Source organism: Liolophura sinensis, chromosome 12, assembly GCF_032854445.1.
Source record: "Liolophura sinensis isolate JHLJ2023 chromosome 12, CUHK_Ljap_v2, whole genome shotgun sequence".
Taxonomy (NCBI): domain Eukaryota; kingdom Metazoa; phylum Mollusca; class Polyplacophora; order Chitonida; family Chitonidae; genus Liolophura; species Liolophura sinensis.
This window is the reverse complement of record NC_088306.1, coordinates 21,262,693-21,282,244: the sequence shown is the minus strand read 5'-3', so window position 1 is coordinate 21,282,244 and position 19,552 is coordinate 21,262,693. Positions and strand designations below refer to the sequence as shown.

The window sequence follows — 19,552 nt, the reverse complement described above, 5'->3', positions numbered from 1 at the left end:
TTCCTCTCATCATTTGTGTCATGGCCTCTCACCACTACCTGACACTGTATTTTTGACTACTTCATTTTTTTGATTTGTTGGAATATTTTCTCTCAAGTACATAACGAATTGAGGGTTAAACAGCTTCAAGTTAGCACATTGCCCCGTGGGGGCGGTAAACGCCATTCAAACATTTTAACAGTTTCGCTACCATACTGTCCAATAGACGCCAGCTAACGCGGGACCAGCGAGATACTGCGACAGCAGACAATCATAAAATTTCGTAGTTTTTTTTAACTGTCATGTTAACTGTCCCACTTGTGGAGAAGTTAGAATACATGTTGCTGTTAGTTTTCCTTTGGAGATAAGTTTATTGCTGAACACTGTTTTCCTCAAGACACTGTTCAACTATAACGCTGCTATAGTTTAAAATTAAAATATTTCTGTACTCTTTGGGCGATTTACAAAGTTAACAATGGAATCATACCAAAATTTTTAAGAAAATTTTATCGGGAAGTTATTGATGTTATTTTTCTGAAGCTTAGTAGCTATTACTTAAATAGTTGTTCGTTTTTTTTTCCAAGAGTTCCTGACGATTGCCATCCCTACAATATCCAGGCCTATGGGGTTTGTTTACATTCAGTCCACGCTGGATTCGCTCCTCAGCAACTCCAACGAAATGGAGCGACGAGGCGTGATCATAGTTATTCTATTGGCGGACTTTAACGAAACCTCCCGAATGGATATGAATGATCAGCTTGTGAAGAAATACCGAAATTTCTTCGACTCGGGTCTGATGCGGACGATCCAGGCTCCAAGGAGCTTTTATCCGTCTTTCAAAAAATTGAAGCAGACTTACAACCACGACCCGTCCACCGTGAAATGGCGTTCAAAGCAGAACTTTGACTACGCTTTCATGATGGAGTACAGCATGGGTCTCTCGGAGTACTATCTCCAGTTGGAGGACGACGTTGTCACAGTTCCACATTATTTACAGCACATCAAGGCTTTCATGTTTCGTATTCCAAAGTGGACTTGTTTGGAGTTTTGCGAACTGGGATTTATAGCAAAACTATATCATTCGTACGATTTACAAAAACTGTCGACGCTGTTAAAACTGTTTTTTAATGAACAGCCGAACGACGTCATATATTTGCACTTCAATGAGCTCATGCTTCAGTTCCAACGCTTCATTCGTCGTCCCACAATTTTTCAACACAAAGGACATGTGTCGTCCTCGGGCACGAAGAGGAGAATGATAGAAGACATGCTTTTCGACTTTGAACAAAAAGCCAGACTGAAATCACCAATCAAGCCTGTCGAATTTCGCCAGCTAGGCAGAGTTGCCGGCCCTGAGCATTCTGTGTGGGCAAAAAGGCGCAAAGAGGCGGCGCTTCGGAATAGAACTCTACGTTAAAGTGCCACGGAAGGCGTCATATGTACCGGCCAAGACAGAACGGCTTTGATGAAGTTCATTTAGAGTTGTCTCCCTTGACTATGTACGCGTTCCTGAAACCTGGCCGTACCACGTTCGTTACAAGGAAGACTATATTTATTGATATATTGTATATAAAGCCCTCTTCTTGCTTTTAAATTCTCCAAATAAATGCTCTCCAACGAAGCTTTAGAAAACTGACGTTCTGATTTAAACATATTATTTCATCATGATATTATATCTTATGAAATAGTTTTAGGGTAATCTTGACTCTGCGCATGTATACTTTTCTTGTGTTTTTAGGATCTATTAGACTGTTGGTACTTTATTTTGAATACGCTTTCGTTAAAACTAAACATGTCTTTAAAATTAATAGTTTACTGGCCCCTTACTGATACCGAACTCCGGGTTTACATCTAGCTCGTCTGTCAGCCAAAATACGGATTTCACGCATTTGCCTAGAACATTCCTTGCGCTTTTCCTACATCGCTGGAAACTGTTGACTGCTTCTCTTTGCATGATTCCATCTTAATTTCATACTTTATACAGTTACTTAATTCTTTGGTGCTTTGTTTTAGACGACGTTTTGGAAATTGATTATTGATCTGGAGCGTCCACATGGCTGGTATACGAATGTCTATTTCGACGCATAGACGCAGTCACAAATCAATTTTCCAGAATTTTTCTTAAACGGTCCATAGAGGAGTCTGACAACTTTCGGAGTAATTTTCGGTGCGTTTTGTCCCTTTTCTACAAAATTATGGCCATCTTTGGATGTTGGAAAGTTCGTAGAATTTTTCAGAGTTGAGGCCAATTTCCCAAAAAAATCTCTCGGAGGAATCTAGTAATCGTGACCCAAAGCCATGACAAATCCATCCCCTCCACCCATAAAACCAGACCACCGTCCTGCCATGACAAATCCATCCCCTCCACCCACAAAACAATCCCCTCCACCCATAAAACCAGACCACCGTCCTGTTATGACAAATCCATCCCCTCCACCCACAAAACAATCCCCTCCGCCCACAAAACCAGACCACCGTCGTGCCACGACAAATCCATCCCCTCCACACACAAAACCGAACCACTGCCGTGTCATCACAATCTATCCCCTCCACCCACAAAACCAGACCTCTGTCGTGCCATGACAAATCCATCCCCTCCACACACAAAACCAGACCACTGTCGTGTAATGACAAATCCATCCCCTCCACCAACAAAACCAGACCACCGCCGTGCCATGACAAATCCATCCCCTCCACACACAAAACCAGACCACTGTCGTGTAATGACAAACCCGTCCTCTCCACCAACAAAACCAGACCACAGCCGTGCCATGACAAATCCGTCCTCTCCACCCACAAAACCAGACCACCGTCGTGCCATGACAAATCCATCCCCTCCACCAACATAACCAGACCACCGCCGTGCCATAATAAACCCATTTCCGCCACCCACAAAACCAGTTCACCGCCCTGCCATGACAAATCCGTCCTCTCCACCCACAAAACCAAACCTCCGTCGTTCCATGACAAATCTCTCTCTCCCCCCCACCCCCTCCACACAAAAATAGAACTCCGGTGTGCCATGACAAATCAATCCCATCCACGCACAAAACCAGACCACCGCCGTGCCATGACAAATCCATCCCCTCCACCAACATAACCAGACCACAGCCGTGCCATAATAAACCCATTTCCGCCACCCACAAAACCAGTTCACCGCCCTGCCATGACAAATCCGTCCTCTCCACCCACAAAACCAAACCCCCGTCGTTCCATGACAAAACTCTCTCCCCCCCTCTCCACACAAAAATGGAACTCCGGTGTGCCATGACAAATCAATCCCATCCACGCACAAAACCAGACCACCGCCGTGCCATGACAAATTCATCCCCTCCACCCACAAAACCAGTTCACTGCCGTGCCATGACAAATCCAACCTCTCCACCCACAAAACCAGACCACAGCCGTGCCATAACAAATCCGTCCCATCTACCCACAAAACCAGACCATAGCAGTGTCATAACAAATCCGTCCCATCTACCCACAAAACCAGACCTCCGTCGTGCCACGACAAATCCTTCGCCTCCACCCACAAAACCAGACCTCCGTCGTGCCATGACAAATCCATCCCTCCCCACCCACAAAACCAGACCTCCGTCGTGTTATGACAAATCCGTCCCCTCCACAAACCCAAAAAACAGACAACCGTCGTGTTATGACAAATCCATCCCCACCCACAAAACAATCCCCTCCGCCCACAAACCAGACCACCGTTGTGCCACGACAAATCGAGCCTCTCCACTCACAAAAACAGACCCCTGTCGTGTCATGACAAATCCGTTCCCTCCACCCACAAAACTAAAACGTCATTGTGCCATGCCAAATCCATCCCCTCCACCCACTAAACCAAACCGCCATTTTTTAAAGGTGGAGAAAACATATAAGTGACATATAAACATTCAGATGAAAGAGTTTGAAAAGTTAATTATATATATTGTCCTTAATATTGTTTTTCTTTAACGAGGAAAAGACATTTGAAAACAGTGTAGTTTTGTATAGTGGGCATTTGGGATCCACTTCCAGTACATATTTTCTCAGCATAATGTAGCTGTAAATGAGGATGTAGCGAATGTTTAAGAGACATATTTGTGCCGAAATTTGATCTTTTAAGTTAACAAATGTGTTCAACCTGAATATTAATCATAGTGATCTTTTTAATATATCCATAAATATTGTCATAATCAAAGGGTATAAACAACAAGTTTACATTGAAATAAATTTATGATACACGCATCACATTATTATGAAGAATATTATAAAGGAAAGAAGATATATATAAAAAAGAGGCCATTCCGAATGTCCACCGTACAAAAATGTTGTCAAATTCCTTTTTCATCCTGAAAGAAAAAATCGGAAAAAAAAAAAGTAGTCAAGATCTTTTTACGTTATTCTGATATTCGCATCGTTTTGGGTTTTTATTTAAATTAAGTATTTTTAAAGTAAGGTGTTACACGCCAATAAAAAAAACCTTAAAACGCACCTGTATTTAGCACTTGACTTTACAAGTTTTATCCCTAATACGGTCTCGAACCTCGCCATGGGCTATTACTGCCGCATGTTACGTTCGGACCCTGGAGCCTCCCACTCAATGAAATCGCTTCAAGTCCATCCTGGCCTTCTCTCCGCCATACGTTGGAAGGCTTCCAGCAACCTACGGATGCTCCTACGTTTCACCCTGCTCTGTCCGGCTCTGTCCGTTAATAGTAGCAAATTACATACTTCATAGCACCATGGCTTGACCAGGATTAGGTGAAAAAAATCACATTGAACTTATTAGGCGTCACTCGTCTAGAAGTGCTCACAATGCTATTTTGTCATAACATTTAACATGCAAATGTCTTTGCAGGCAACATCTAGATAGCCATATGCCTACTTTGATCCTTGCACAGTATAATCGTTTCCCAATCCATGCACAACATCTTCCCGATGTCGCATTATGCAAATAGTGTTGTGTATTACACGCATCATGAATCAGAACACCAATGCGGTCGTTGTGAGTTCAAGTCCAGCTCATGCTGGCTTCCTCTCCGCAGTACGAGAGAAGGTCTGACGGCAACCTGCGGATGGTCGTGGGTTTCCCCCTGGCTCTGCCCGGTTTCCTCCCACCATAATGCTGGCCGCCGTCGTACTAGTGACATATTCTTAAGTACGGCGTAAAACACCAATCAAATAAATAAATAAATAAAATGAATCAGAAAAAAGCAAAAGTCAGCATCTACCTGTGTGGCAGAGGCCATTACTGACACAGCCAATGGATTTGTAGAACTTTCTCCGGCGTTTGACCTCGGTAAATTCAGAAAGAGGTCGCGTAGAGGTGATGCTCTAGCTATGTGGAACCTAAACAGTAACAAACTGATCAAGAGTTAACAACTGTCGTAAGTATCAACCCCTAAATGAATCGTGACCTTGAAGGACAAACACGTTCGTGAAGTTACTAATATTACTATGGATTTACTAATACTTTCATTTATTGTGTTTTCATTGTTTTTGTGGACATTGACTGACATTGGACATTAAACATACGAGAATCTGAAAAAGTAAAGAAAGACTCTAAAGAAGAAAATATTTTAAAGTCTGATAAATAAAATGTGTAGAAAGGCGCCATACCGAAAGAAAAATACAAAGCTTTTGTACAATCTCGAAAAAAACTTTTCTTGGTTGGCTTAAAGGATGAGAAAGCAAATAATAATGTAAATTTGAATTATTTTTTTACATTCCATCTTAATATCTTATTCGACTTTTCTAATGTCGAATAAAAGGAGAAAATAGCTTTTGAGAACAAGTTTTGTATTATGGGTATTTTACACCACCTTTTGGTGTAATGGAACAATACATGACAATGTGACTAAAGATAACGTGGCTTAAGTCAAAAGTTGCTTGTTAAGTACGACGTAAGATAGCAGATGAGCTAGAGTGGTGATTTCCGGAGTAGGGTTTACTATGGAGGCTGTTAGTGGCATTATAAATGGCATTCAACATTTTCTCCTGATTTACAATAAACTTAACCTGGATCTGAGATATTAAACTCAGCATCACAGGAAGCGTATGTTCGTCAGATAAAACATGATGAATATCTCACATCGAGGTTAAGTGTGACGTGGTTTTCCACCGCGAAGAAAACGTTTACTTCGCGGATAACACATTTTCACAGGGGAGAAAAAATTTTGCTGAGCCATGAAAAGCATTTAAAGTAGGATAAAACACGGTGGACTTTTCAAGCCACATCTAATCTTTTCAAATAATGTGAAAACACTTCTGAAGATATGACGGATATAACCACCCTGGAAGATAACTGCCATTCTAGAACTTTTTGGTAATACAAATAATGTAAACTGTTGGCTTTTCATTTGAGGAAAACATTTCACTTATGTACACTTTAAAGAATTCTTTTTGTCAAAACCGTAGGGCCTTCAACCAGTTAAGTTAAAACTGTGTAAACTGTGAACTGAATGCATTTACATATGATTGATCGATTATAGGATGAGGTAACATTTGCTTGATACTTTAGCTGATGTTGATCTAGTGGGAATGGTTGTATGAAAACGCGAAGCTTGTGTGTGCGGACCACTCTTGTGAAGCCGAAGTTTTGACAAGCTAATGGTGGGAGGTATTGTACTGTACATGACGTTACGAGCAGCTCTAGTATATTAACCATAATTTTAAAAATACAGGTGAGAAATTGTACCGATCCATCGACCAATTAAATGCTTTAAAACTGTGTACCTTTTCTCTGACATGTCACTGCCTCACATTTAAGGCAGTTGTACACATTTAGACGCTTTTGAATTTCTAGCAACAGTTATTTAGGAGTCCTCTTTCACGCACCTATTTACCCCTGACGACTGCATCGATGTCACCGATTCTATTAGCAGACAGAAACAAGGAACACAGCTAGGCTATTCATCATGGACATTCCAGTGTCGGACATTCCCTTCAACTTCACCAACTGTAGCACAAGTCTCCCTGAAGTCGCTCAGAGTGAACTCTCTGGTTCCTTATGGAATGAGATTTATATGGCCGGTGTCTCCGTTGTGGCGACCCCAGCTAATCTTATCGTTATTGTCTGCCTGTGGAAGGACCCCAGTGCGGAGATATCTGGCTTTCCTACCTATGCAGTCTCCGTGGCGTTCACCGATTTACTGGTAGGTGTCGTTCTTATGCCCATAAATCTCATGTTAACTTATCTTTCGTGGCAGATCGGAATCGCTGGTTGCATTTTGTATAAACTCTTGGACTTTGGTCTGACATCTGTGTCTATGCTACTCCTTCTGGCCATGGGTTATGATCGATATCGTTGTGTGACAGCTCCACTGCAGTACCGTTCTCAGTTCCGGACAACCCGGATATCCTGGATATCCGTGTGTGTGTGGATAGTGGGGCTTCTTCTATGGACGCCGTATATATTGCTCAAGATACTGCTGTATGATATGAATTCTTTTATCAGCACTTGCTCCACCTTTATCTTTGGAGCTAATATTTTCGAGATAATCCAAATAGTTGTAGCCTATTACATTCCCCTTTTGGCACTTATTATGATGAATAGTGCTTTGCTATGGACGCTAAACACACGGATTACTGGATCAAGCGTACAGAAGTCAACAATTAGCAGCCGACAGAGGTCAGGTAACATTTCGACGGTGAGTGGCATGATCGGACATCACTCCAGGCCATGTAAACCTGTGACGAGTGTGTCAGTGATGGCAGTAAGCAGAGAGCATATGTCAAAGAAGAAGCGTCATAAAATGGCCCCCAGTTATAAGATGGTGGCCCTGGTGGTCGTGTTCTGCATGTTTTGGCTGCCATATTGCATCACGTGGCCTGTACAAGGATTGTGTCGCACGTGCTTACCGGAAGGGGTTAGGACATTCTCTGGAATATTCACTTATGGACACTCGGCCATTAATCCGCTAATCGTCATTTCTACAAGTCATCTAATCCGCTCAAAGATAGCCCGCGCATGTGTTTCACGTCCTTGGACGATGTAAATATGGACAAAGCCCTAACAGGGGGTTTCACCCCCTAAATTGAAAGAAAAGTTTGCCCCTATATTTGTATTTGAATGTACAATAACACGTGCTGAGGGTAAGAGTTTACCTTGCACGAGTTAATCCCACCAAAAAAAAACCCCACCTTTGAATTTAACCTTTCACAAAAGGTTTACATCTGTTTGCCGGTGTTTCCATAGCTACATCCTTATGTACGCTAGAGATTCACTTAACTTTATGGTCCAAGCCCAATGCACGTGGACGTAACCGGTCTTGCAATTACCACGATTATCCCGTTTGTTCCGCAAATTTACCATTGCACATCGTTGTACTAAACGCATAGCTGTATTTTCATACAAAGCACCCAGCTGTATGCAGTTAAACATGCTGACTTGGAATATTTGTTAAATTTTTGTCTGAGTTAAGACTGTTTTATCCTCTTTCAGAAGATAAAAGCTGATGTTTACTTGTGGTTTTCTGAAATATGTATGTGGGCAAGTTTGCCGAAATGAGAAACGCATTTTGGCAATTGGACAACTAACAGGTAGCCAGGTAGCTCATAGAGATGCCAGTGTCAGTCACTGAGAGCACTGTTTATTTTCCTTCCGCTGGCATTCACCATAGTTTCATTGAACATTGTCGCCAGCAGTCTAAGGTTCAAATACAGCTATTTCCTGACAATCATTTTTCTCTTTTTCCCCTACTCTCATGAAACTAATAGACGCTAAAATACCAGTCATAGCAGTCTGGGTCCAGTTTATTACATTCGTCGTCCTTACATTTATTTCATACAATATTTAACAGTATGAGATTGAAATCAGTTCACTTTTGAAATGCATCCCGGAATTTTTTTCCCATAATTTTGAATTTTCAGCCTGACCTACTTTTGCCACCATACTGCCATGGACAGAGAAAGCGTTTACATCTCTTTTTCTTGGAGGGCTAATGCGATTGAGCTAAAAGTTAGAATGAAGAAAGACCAAGCTAATGCAAATGAAGCCTGTGAAAGTCAGTTATATATCTTGAAAACTGCTGAAGTGCAATAATTTTTAAGTAGACTGCCTGACGTAGTTTGATGTTTAGATTACGAATCTGGTCGTTTTTTTGTGTGTGATACATAGTTATGTCGGCAATTGGGATTAAAGTCCGAAAAAGTACAATTTCACCCATATTTGTAGGTTAGTTGATTGAAAACCTATATAGCTGTCAAGCTGAAAATGGCTGATTGCAAAGGATTGTCTATATGTTGTCTATATGTGTGCCGAAAACTGTTGAGGTCTCTTAATAAATGCAGGACTTACGGTGCTTGTAAAATTATCTAAATAACGGTTGACTATATTTAGTACCTTTTAGATCTATATCCCTTATAATGCATTTACAATGTGTTCATGTCAAGGATGAATGTACGAATATTATAAGAATTCTGCCTGACGAAGTTTGACGTCTTGGTCATGAATCTCGTCTTAATTCTTTCCTTTATTTCAAGTTGAGATCAAATTGCAAAAATACGCAATTTTCACCACATTTGCAGATCACGTGACAGAAAACTGTTAAAGCTGTAAAGCTGAAAGACTTGTGTTTATAAATATTAGACTTAATATTTAAATATTAGGGGTTTAAAATGATCGAAATGGCCAGTTTACAATATTTAACACATTCGCATGTGTAATTTATATAGCGCATTTACCTGCACAATTATGGCTGGAATGGACGCTATCAAATGAGCTGCACAAAGCACCAAAGTCCCTGAAGTGCGTTTATTACACTACACTTTATTTATTTATTATTTATTTATTTGATTGGTGTTTTACGGCGTACTCAAGAATATTTCACGACGGCGGCCAGCATTATGGTGGGAGGAAATCGGGCACAGCCCGGGGGAAACCCACGACCATTCGCAGGTTGCTGGCAGACCAGAGAGGAAGTCAGCATTAGCTGGACTTGAACTCACAGCGACCGCATTGGTGAGAGGCTTCTGGGTCATTACGCTGCGCTAGCGCGCTAACCAACTGAGCCAAGGAGGCCCCCTCATTACACTACAAGCACCAACCTCCTCCTGTAAACGCTTGAAGCTAATCGCTTCAGTGTAAGGTTTGAATATGTATGTTTTCTGTCCCCTATGACAACTCTCTCTTCCCATCAACATTCTAACATTCTCCGGGTCAAATTTGGTTAATTCCTACCATCTTTTGTGTCCCCCCCCCCCCCCAATGATCATGAACTTTATAGACTACAGGCTACCAGAAGCGACAAAGGACTCCAGCACTGTTGGATAACAACTCTAATTGTTTACGATGTGACATCAAAAGCATTTAAAATAGAATAAAATACAGTGGTCTTTTCGGACCACATATAAGAAATGTGGCACATATAAAAAAAGTAATTTTGTGCAGAATCATCTGTGATAAACTTCCTTGGGCGCACGCTCTATTATGAGCTCTAAGTAACGTGAAAACTCTTTGGAAAATATATATTCCAATGGAGAAATTTATTGCTTTAAAATATATCTGGACACAGTTCAGTGTTGACTTGTTTTTCACTTATCTATTTTTTAAAGAGTAGACGCCTTCGGTTGCCCAAGGGCTAGAGGGCCCGCCTCAAAGTCGGGAGACACGGGATCAAACCCGGGTCGGGTCATACCAAAAACTTTATAAATGGTACTTGCTTCTACTTTGATTGGTGCTTAGCACTGAGAGGTTAGAGCAAGGGAACAGGACTGGTTGGCCCGGTGTCATTATAATGTGACTGGTGTCATCAGCATGATACTTCAGTGGAGGCAGCACTTCGGCGACATGCACTCGCCCTGCCACACGAAGACACCATATATGTGCACACACCTAATCCTCGTCGTCATATAACTGAAAAATTGTCAAGTATGACGTTAAACCTCAAGCATTTATTCATGCTTTAAAGAGTTGTTTCCGCTGACCCCGTATGGCCTGTGACAAGTCAGGTCAAGACTTACTTGACAGGTAAAATTCTGTAAATTCTGAACAATTAAACATTGGATTTATGGATTATCACATGACGTAACATTTTATTTGCTAATTTAGCTGATGTTTGTTGATCCATTATAAGCTTCTGTATGCAGACAGAATCGAGAAGCTTGTGTGTACGGAACACTTGTACAGCCGGAGGTGTGACAAGCTAACGGCGGAAGGTATTGTACTGTATATCACGCTTCGACCAGCATTACATAAAGTGTGTTAACTATGACATTAAAATTACAGGTGGAAAAATTGTACCGATCAGTGAATAAGTTAACATGCTGTGTTCATTTAAAGCTGTGTATTGTGGATGTATGAGCTTTCACTGCCTCACATTCAAGGCAGTTTTACAGATTAAGACAAATTTCTGGCATCGGCATCGGTTATTTAGGAGTTCTGTTTCACTTACCAGTTTAACTCCGATGACTGCATAGATGTTACCGATGCTAGCAGCAGGCAGAAACAAGAAACACAGCTAAACAAAGTCATTCCGGAAAACTTTCCTTCGTGTCGAATAGTGAACAGTTTAATAATTGACCTGTGTATGTCCCATAAATGTTACAAATGGACATAGGTAAGGTTTAAAGACAGAGGCGAGGTTGAGACACAAAGGAAACGGAAATGGATAAAAAGACATGCACTGGGTAGGAAGATTTGGTTTCTAGGACACCAAGTGGTTTGTTAAAGCCCGTGAACAATCTAAAACTTGTAAAACGCACCTCAAATATTTAACTACCCACAGAGATACACCATGGACATTTCAGTGTTAACCGCTCCATTCAGTTTCACCAAATTTAGTACAAGCTTTTCTACAGTGGCCCAGACTGCACACTGGTCCCTTGTGGCGTCAGATTTACACGGTCAGTGTCTCTTTTGTGGCTACACCAGTTAGTCTTGTTGTCTTTAACTGGCTGTATCGAGACTCCGGCATCTCTTCAAATGCCGCTCTGGATTGGTTTTTGCTCTTTTTTCGTCTGTATACTTTAAATTTTGATTATATCGTCCTTATGCCACTTAGACTGTGTGAATGCTGTGGTCACTTTGGATCAGAATTTTGATTCAGCACCTCTGAATCAGAATGGTTGGCCAGAAACACCAGACGAAGGGCGGTAGTGTTGTGGGTAATGTTAGATGTACTGTAATATTTCATTGATCGACAGAAACGTTAATATTTACTTGTTGCATTATACCTTACTTTTGTTCCGTCTGCATAGAGGGACACCCGTGTGAAAACAGTGGCGTTTAGCGTGTGTGTGCCTAACACTTTTCTGTAACGGCAGATTAAACAAGTTAATGGCGATAAGTAACATGCTTTGCATCTGGTCACTAAAAGCACCTGTATGGTGAATGTGACAGCAAACTTTATGCCGAGTGTGAGCCGATAAATTAACTTAATTTAGTAACTTAAATGTTGATAAGTTTAACCAGCCTGCTGTGTTTCTTAAAACTTCATCATTAAAATCACCGCAGAAGTAGAGTTGGTATTTTCCTCGTATCCATGGCACATGTTGGAGATGTAGATGCTTTGGCCGCTCTAAAAAGTCCGGCTTAGGATTTAATTCTTATTTACTTGCGGGACAATTAAGATCGGCATCAGCGAAAAGTATTTTAAGATAAAATTGCTAATACGGTGGACTGGGTATTGACCTTTGGATCACAAGCACAGAACTCCAGCTTGAGATTGAAGTCTTATTTATCTGTATAAGGGCTGTTTTATTGATGTGACTAGTGTTGTTAGCAAGACAAGATCGATATAGATAGACACAAGAAGTAGAGCTGGATGGGATGACTTGAGCCCGAACTAATCAACATCAAACAACAAAGAAAACAACATTAGTTGGTAACAACGGAACAAGGTTTGAAATCTAAAAGGAATATTCACTTTTGTGTCCCTAGCACAGACGCAACATGGAGACTGCTGTGTCAATGACTCCCTTCAACTTCACCAACTGCAGCACAAGCCTCCCTGGAGTCGCTCAGACTGATTTCTCTGTTCCCGTGTGGCATCACATTTACACTGTCTGTGTCTCTGTCGTGGCGACTGCGGCTAATCTTATCGTCATTGTCTGCCTGTGGAGAGACCCCAGTTCGGAAGTTTCTGGCTTCACTACCTACGCTGTCTCCATGGCGTTCACTGATTTACTGGTAGGTGTCGTTCTTATGCCTTTTAGACTGATGAGATCGTTATGGGCAGAACAAGTGTTCGGACTGACTGTTTGCATTTTGTGGAAACTTGTCGACTATGGGGTGACTTCTGTGTCCGTGTTGCTCTTTCTGGCCATGGGCTATGATCGGTACCGATGTGTGACAGCTCCACTTCAATACCGTTCTCAGTTTCGAACAACCCAGATAACCCGGATGTGCGTATGTGTGTGGATAGGAGGTTTTATCTTATGGACACCTTACACATTGTTAAAAGTACTGCTGAACGAGAGGAAGTCGTTTGACACAAATTGTCCTGTCTTTATCTTTAGAGCTAATGTTTTTGAGGCAATACAAGTGACAATAGCATTCTGCATCCCTCTGATTGCACTGGTTATAATGAACAGCGTTTTGCTATGGACACTGAACACACGGATTTCCCTATCACGTAAATCAGCAGCTAACGGTCGACAGATACCAGGTAACATTTCAACAGTGAGTGACACAATCGGGCATCATTCCAGGCCGTGTCATCATGTAATGTGTGGGTCAGAAATAATGGCGAGCAGAAAACAGGTGTCGAAGAAGAGGCATTCGAGAAATGCCTCCAGTTATAAGATTGTTATCGTGGTCGTGGTTTTCTGTGTGTTTTGGATGCCATATTTTATCACGTGGCCATTAAACGGACTGTGTCGCACGTGCATAACGGATGAGGTGAGAGAGTTTTGTGGAATCTTCACTTATGGACAGTCCGCCATTAATCCGCTGATCGTCATTTCTACAAGTCGACGGATCCGCTCAAGGATAACCAGAGCTTGTGTATGTCTTTCACGGTCAACGTAAATGGGTTCATCATCTAAAAAGTCCAAAAATTCTCCCCAATGTGAAAACAAAAGTATAGATTTTCACATAACTGTCATTTGACATTATTAATACATTTGAAAAGAGCCCATCATAGAATTCAAGTACTTGATAAGATTTTCCGTAACATGAAAAATACTAAAACCGTATGACCGTGTACCATTTACCATAGTTTCAGATATAGTTTTTAAAGACCTTCTCGTTGAAGCTTGCTCAATATTGTTCGGTGTCCTTTTGCTGCAATACTTTCCGGCTGGAATACTAGACATGGATATGATGTATATTGCCAACAAGCTTAAATCTTGAATCTGTGATTGCGGTGGGCTGTATTCGCAGCGACCATTTGCTCTGAGGATATACAACTGAATTGTTAAAAAAATAAAAATGATATTGGAGCTAATTTTGTTTTTCACAATTAAGTGTGAAGTTTTTACAACTACAGGGTCTTTGACACTTATGTGATATAAGCAATGATTATAAAATAAGCACTGATCAGCAAGTTCTTTAACATTTGTCACACAACAGTATCAAAGATAAAGGTGTTTTTATTTAGTCCGTCTGAAAAGTGAATTTACCTTTAACAGTTAAATTTTACACTTCAAACCAAAAAACTTCTAGCCCAGGATGTTATCATCAGGAGAAAATCGACCGAAACATTGTCAGGATATCTCAACCATTGGAATCCCTACCTACCCTGCACTAAAGGGGTCACTGGCACGATTCCATATGGCTGTGAGTTTGTTTGCGGCTCAAAGAATTGAAACAGACAAACAGATTGTGGCGTGGTGGTCTTGGGGACTTTCACGACGGCTGAATACGGGCCTGTGATTGTTGGGGTTACAAGAAATGACAGTTTTCTTATTTCTTAGTATGCACCTTAGACTGTGTCCTAACAAAAAATACCACATAAACTTCTCATCTTTCTTCTTGGGACCTGTAAATAATTTTAAGTTACTATGTTCCTAAAGCGGTCGGTCGTAAAATTGAGTAGAGTGCACTCTTCACGCGTAAACGGTGATACCTGTCAAAACGACCCTGTGGTTGAGAGCGAATGAGGGGCACTAGTTTTGCGCTCCCAGATGTTGTTCATCGATGTTGCCATTTTTGAAGTTTCCGACCATAGACGGATGGGTTATTAACAGACGGGCCTGTTAAGATATATAAACTGCCGATGGTGTTGGGTTTCCCCCGGGCTCTCCATGGTTTCCTCCTACCATAATGCTGACACCCGTCTTATAAGTGAAATATTCTTGAGTACGGCGTAAAGCAGCTATCAAATAAATAAATTAAGATATACAAAATACGACTTAAAAATGGAATTTTTTTCTCATAGTTTGGGCAAATTGACAAAAGGCAGTATTTCACCATTTACGTGAAATGCTAAATGCCATTTGCCAGCTATCACCCTGTCGTCACTCCCCTGTTTTTCCTCTCTATTCTGTACGTTTAAAATGATCTTGTGCTGGTGATGTTATGATGCCACCTGGAACTTACAGATTCAAACAGGCCCATCCCGGCGTTGTTGTCTCGATTTCTGTTCTCAGTTAACTTGCTGTATACAAATGGACGCCGGTATAACTCTGTTCCAAGCTTCTTTTTTTCTCGGTCGACTGAGAATCCTCTAGAGGAACTCACGATGACAATGTCGTTTTCATTAAATATTGAAGTTTAACTGACTGCATTTCAGACGTTGAATGGTGTTAATATGGAAGGAACGGGCACCAGCTAGCCGCGGGCTATACATCTCAAAAATTTCCTCCCATTTTTAGTGAATCATGGGCTTTTATATATCCCATATTCTATGACAGCAATCTTGGAGCCTTAAACCCTTTCATTCATATGGAGCGATGTAATCATCTATTGGGATACGTGTATGATGTTGATACATCGCCCTGCAGAATTTAACGTATCTGTTAACACCATTTGGGATACCTGCAGAATTTCACGTAGCTTAATCAGATGTCCGAGTAACTCTATAAACCGTGCAACAGGGTTTCAAGATAAAAAATAAGACCTTATATTTTGCTGTGTTGTCGTCACATCTAATAATACATGTAAACAATGCAAAGGGACGAGGGCACTGGATTGCTTAGTCCACCAGTCGAATCCTGGCTTCTGCGGTAATACAGTTTAAAGGAAAAATACGAAATAAATACACATTCGATTTTCAAGTACACTGGAGTCATCCTTGCATGCAAAGGCTATCTGTCGGTAACTTTTAATGTCCACGTGAAATAAAGAGAGTATGCCACCAAGTTTTGTAAGTATCATTTCGTACTTACTACCCCCCTCCCACCACTAATTAAACCAAATTCAAAGCTTAACTTAGTTCCAAAACGCACTGAACACCACAATTTATCCAACTTGATAAGTGAACATTGTTATGTGTGCTTACAGGCTAAAGTACATTTGGTCTATAAAGTACATATATGTCTATGATCGTGAATTATTTTGCTGTTTATTCTGAAAATGGGCTAAATGTCGATTCGAACACATGACCCCATACAAATTGAAATGTATCTTAACCTTTTTTCTCTGGATGATCCTAACTAAAACTTTCCTCTTTATATCACTTTGAATAGGTGTCTTTTTTCTGTTGGCATAGTAAATATAGCCTTTTGTATGCTATGTACTCCGCTATGGTGCAGATAAGTTTGGCGTTGCTAGGGCGTGCTATCGGGAACTTGTTGCTTCACACAAAGCGTGCATGTAATTATAAGGCTCTAGCCATAAGCAACCTACAAGGCAGCTGGGATTTGCGCTCGGCGCATTACGCGTCCCTATCAAGCCTATATCAGGTTTACTCGTCACTCTATACCTGGGAAACTGCTTATGTGGTGTAACGTTAACATCAGATAGATTCTTTTCGGAAGTATGCCTACGGTAACCGCAGTTAATAGGACGTAAAGGCGAAGGGAAGAGACGGCAATGAGAAAGTACTCCCTGCTATTTATCCCCGTGTTTCTGATATATATTTTGATTTGGTTGAAGAATGACGGCCCGGTCATTCAGAGCAAGCGAGAGATGAAGACAGGTAAGAACATTTTCGTACGTTGGATTATAGTACATGTGTAACAGATGGTGAAAAAGGCCCAGGTTTGATTTCCTCATCACATTTAAAAAAGTAGCTAAACTAAACGTAAAGTAAAATGCGTGCCGTATATTGACAATCAGCTTGACTAGTCCCAATTGCTAGGTGGTGATAAAAGCCTATGTGTTTGAACTTGAGTAACTTCACTTAGGGTTCATTCTTCAAACCACATTTATTTCATTCTATCCCTACTTTTTATTCGACAAATAGCGTTATCTAAGTTGAACTACAAATGCCATGTTTGTATTGAAACTGTAAGTTTAAATCTAAGTTTGATTAATTTGTGCTACGGTGTTTTAAAAGCATCGGTTTGAGTTTTTTCCTCAAAGGCAGGTTTGTCCGTTACCTGGTAATGGACGGTAGTTGTCAGGTACATAGGGATATGAAGTGGTGTGTCAGGTACCTGGTGATGAACGGTGGTTTTGTCAGGTACCTGGTGATTGACGTGGTTGTCAGGCACATGGGGTATGAAACGGTTTGTCAACTACCTGATGATCAGTGGTGGTTTGTTAGTACCTGGTAATGGGCGGTGGTTTGTTAGGTACCTAGTGACGAGCGGTAGTTTTGTCAGTCACCTGATGATGGACGGTGGTTTGTGAATTGCGGGGTGATGGGCGGTGGAGTGTCAGGCACCTAGTGAATAGCGGTAGTTTGTCAGCTGCATGGGTGGTCGTTTGTTAGGCACCTGGTGATGTGCGGTGGTTTGTCAGGTGTATGGTGGTGGGTGATGGTTTGTCAGATACCTGATGATCGGTGGTAGTTTGTCAGATATCTGGTGATGAGTGGAGGTTTGTCAGGTGCATAGAGATGAGCGGAGGTTTGCCAGGTACATACTGATGAGCAGGGGTTTGTCAGGTACCTGGTGATGGACGGTGGTTTGCCAGGTTGCTGATGATGGGCGGTGGTTTGTCATTTACATGGTAATGGGCGGTGGTTTGTTAGGTACCTGGTGATAGATGGTGGTTTGACAGGTGCCTAGTGGGGAGCGGTGGCTTCTCAGGTAAATGGTGATTAGCGGTGGTGTGTCAGGTACCCGGTAATGGGCGTTGGCTTGTTAGGTACCTGGGGATGGGCGTTGGTTTGTCAGGTACTTGGTTATGGGTGGTGGTTTGTCAGGTACCAGCTAATGGGAGCTGATTTGCCAAGTACCTGTTGATGAGCAGAGGTTGTCAGGTACCTGCTAATGAGCGGAGGTTTGCCAGATACCTGGTGATGAGCTGTGGTTTGTCAGGTACCTGGTGATACACGGTGCTTTGCAGGTAACTGGTGGTGAGCGGAGGTTTGTCAGGTAGCTGGTGATTGACGGTGATTTGCCAAGTACCTGGTGATGAGCAGAGGGTGGTCAGGTACCTGGTGATGAGCTGTGGTTTGTCAAGTACCTGGTGATGAACGGTGGTTTGTCAAATACCTGGTGATGGGCAGTGATTTGTCAGGTACTTGTTAATAAGCAGAAGTTTGTCAGACACCTGATGATGAGTGGTGGTTTGTCAGGTACCTGGTGATGGACGGTGGTTTGTCAGATACCTGGTGATGAGCAGAGGGTGGTCAGGTACTCGGTGATGAGCTGTGGTTTGTCAAGTACCTGGTGATGAACGGTGGTTTGTCAGATGTCTGGTCATGAGCGGAGGTTTGTCAGGTACCTGGTGATGGGCAGTGATTTGCCAAGTGAGTGATGATGGGCGTTGGTTTGACAGGTACATGGTGATGGGCGTTGTTTTTTTCCGGTACCTGGTGATGGGCGGTGGTTTATCAGGTAACCAATGCTGAGCGGAGGTTTGTCAGGTAAAATATTTCAGTATAAATTGAGCCAGTGAGTCCAGTGAGTCGGCAGTGCACAGCCATGCCAAATGTCAGTATTATTTACTATGGCAAGTCCATGATACAGATTACAACACAATGCATTTAACCCTACAGACACACACACAGAGCTCACTCCGTATGAACGCTGTGATATTACAACCTGGAGGCCTCCTCTGTGACCACGCTGGTTAGCGCGCCACATCCGCGCAAGGACTCTAGAGCCTCTCACCATTGTGGTCGCTTTGAGTTCAATTGCAGCTTATACTGGCTTCCTCTCCGGCCATACGACGGAAGGTCTGTCAGCAACCTGCGCATAAGCATGGGTTTCCTCCACCATACTGCTAGCATAGGTGGTATAGGTGAAATATCTTTGAGTATGTATTAAAACAGCAATCAAATAAAGTAAAATAATAAATACAACTTTCCCCTATTGGCAGTAACAAAATATTTCTTTGTATGTACTTTGTTTATTCCGTTTCTACAATCAGTGCCTAACTTAAGACATTATTTTTGTTTTTAGGTGTTTGTATATGGGGATGGAAATGGGGTTTCTATTCTTAGCTCGCTTGTGTGAATATTTACCAGTAGTTGGAATAATAAGGCAGCTGCACTGACCTGGAGCAGTTTGACTCGTGTTCCGGGCAGGCCGAGCCAGAGAATGACACTGGATATGCAATTGCCACTCAACTGCGTCTCAAACAACAAGT

General features: G+C 41.8%; 1 protein-coding gene across 1 annotated transcript; it reads left to right on the top strand.

Moving 5' to 3' along the window:
- The first annotated feature begins 601 nt into the window (after window positions 1–601).
- Window positions 602–1,396, top strand: LOC135479795 (alpha-1,3-mannosyl-glycoprotein 4-beta-N-acetylglucosaminyltransferase C-like). Its single transcript, XM_064759701.1, has one exon. The coding sequence runs from the start codon at window positions 602–604 to the stop codon at window positions 1,394–1,396; it is 795 nt and encodes a 264-aa protein (XP_064615771.1).
- The last annotated feature ends 18,156 nt before the right edge of the window (window positions 1,397–19,552 follow it).

Excerpts from the sequence above, each read along its gene's own strand:
- LOC135479795 (XM_064759701.1), top strand. The coding sequence starts at position 602 with ATGGGGTTTGTTTACATTCAGTCCACGCTGGATTCGCTCCTCAGCAAC.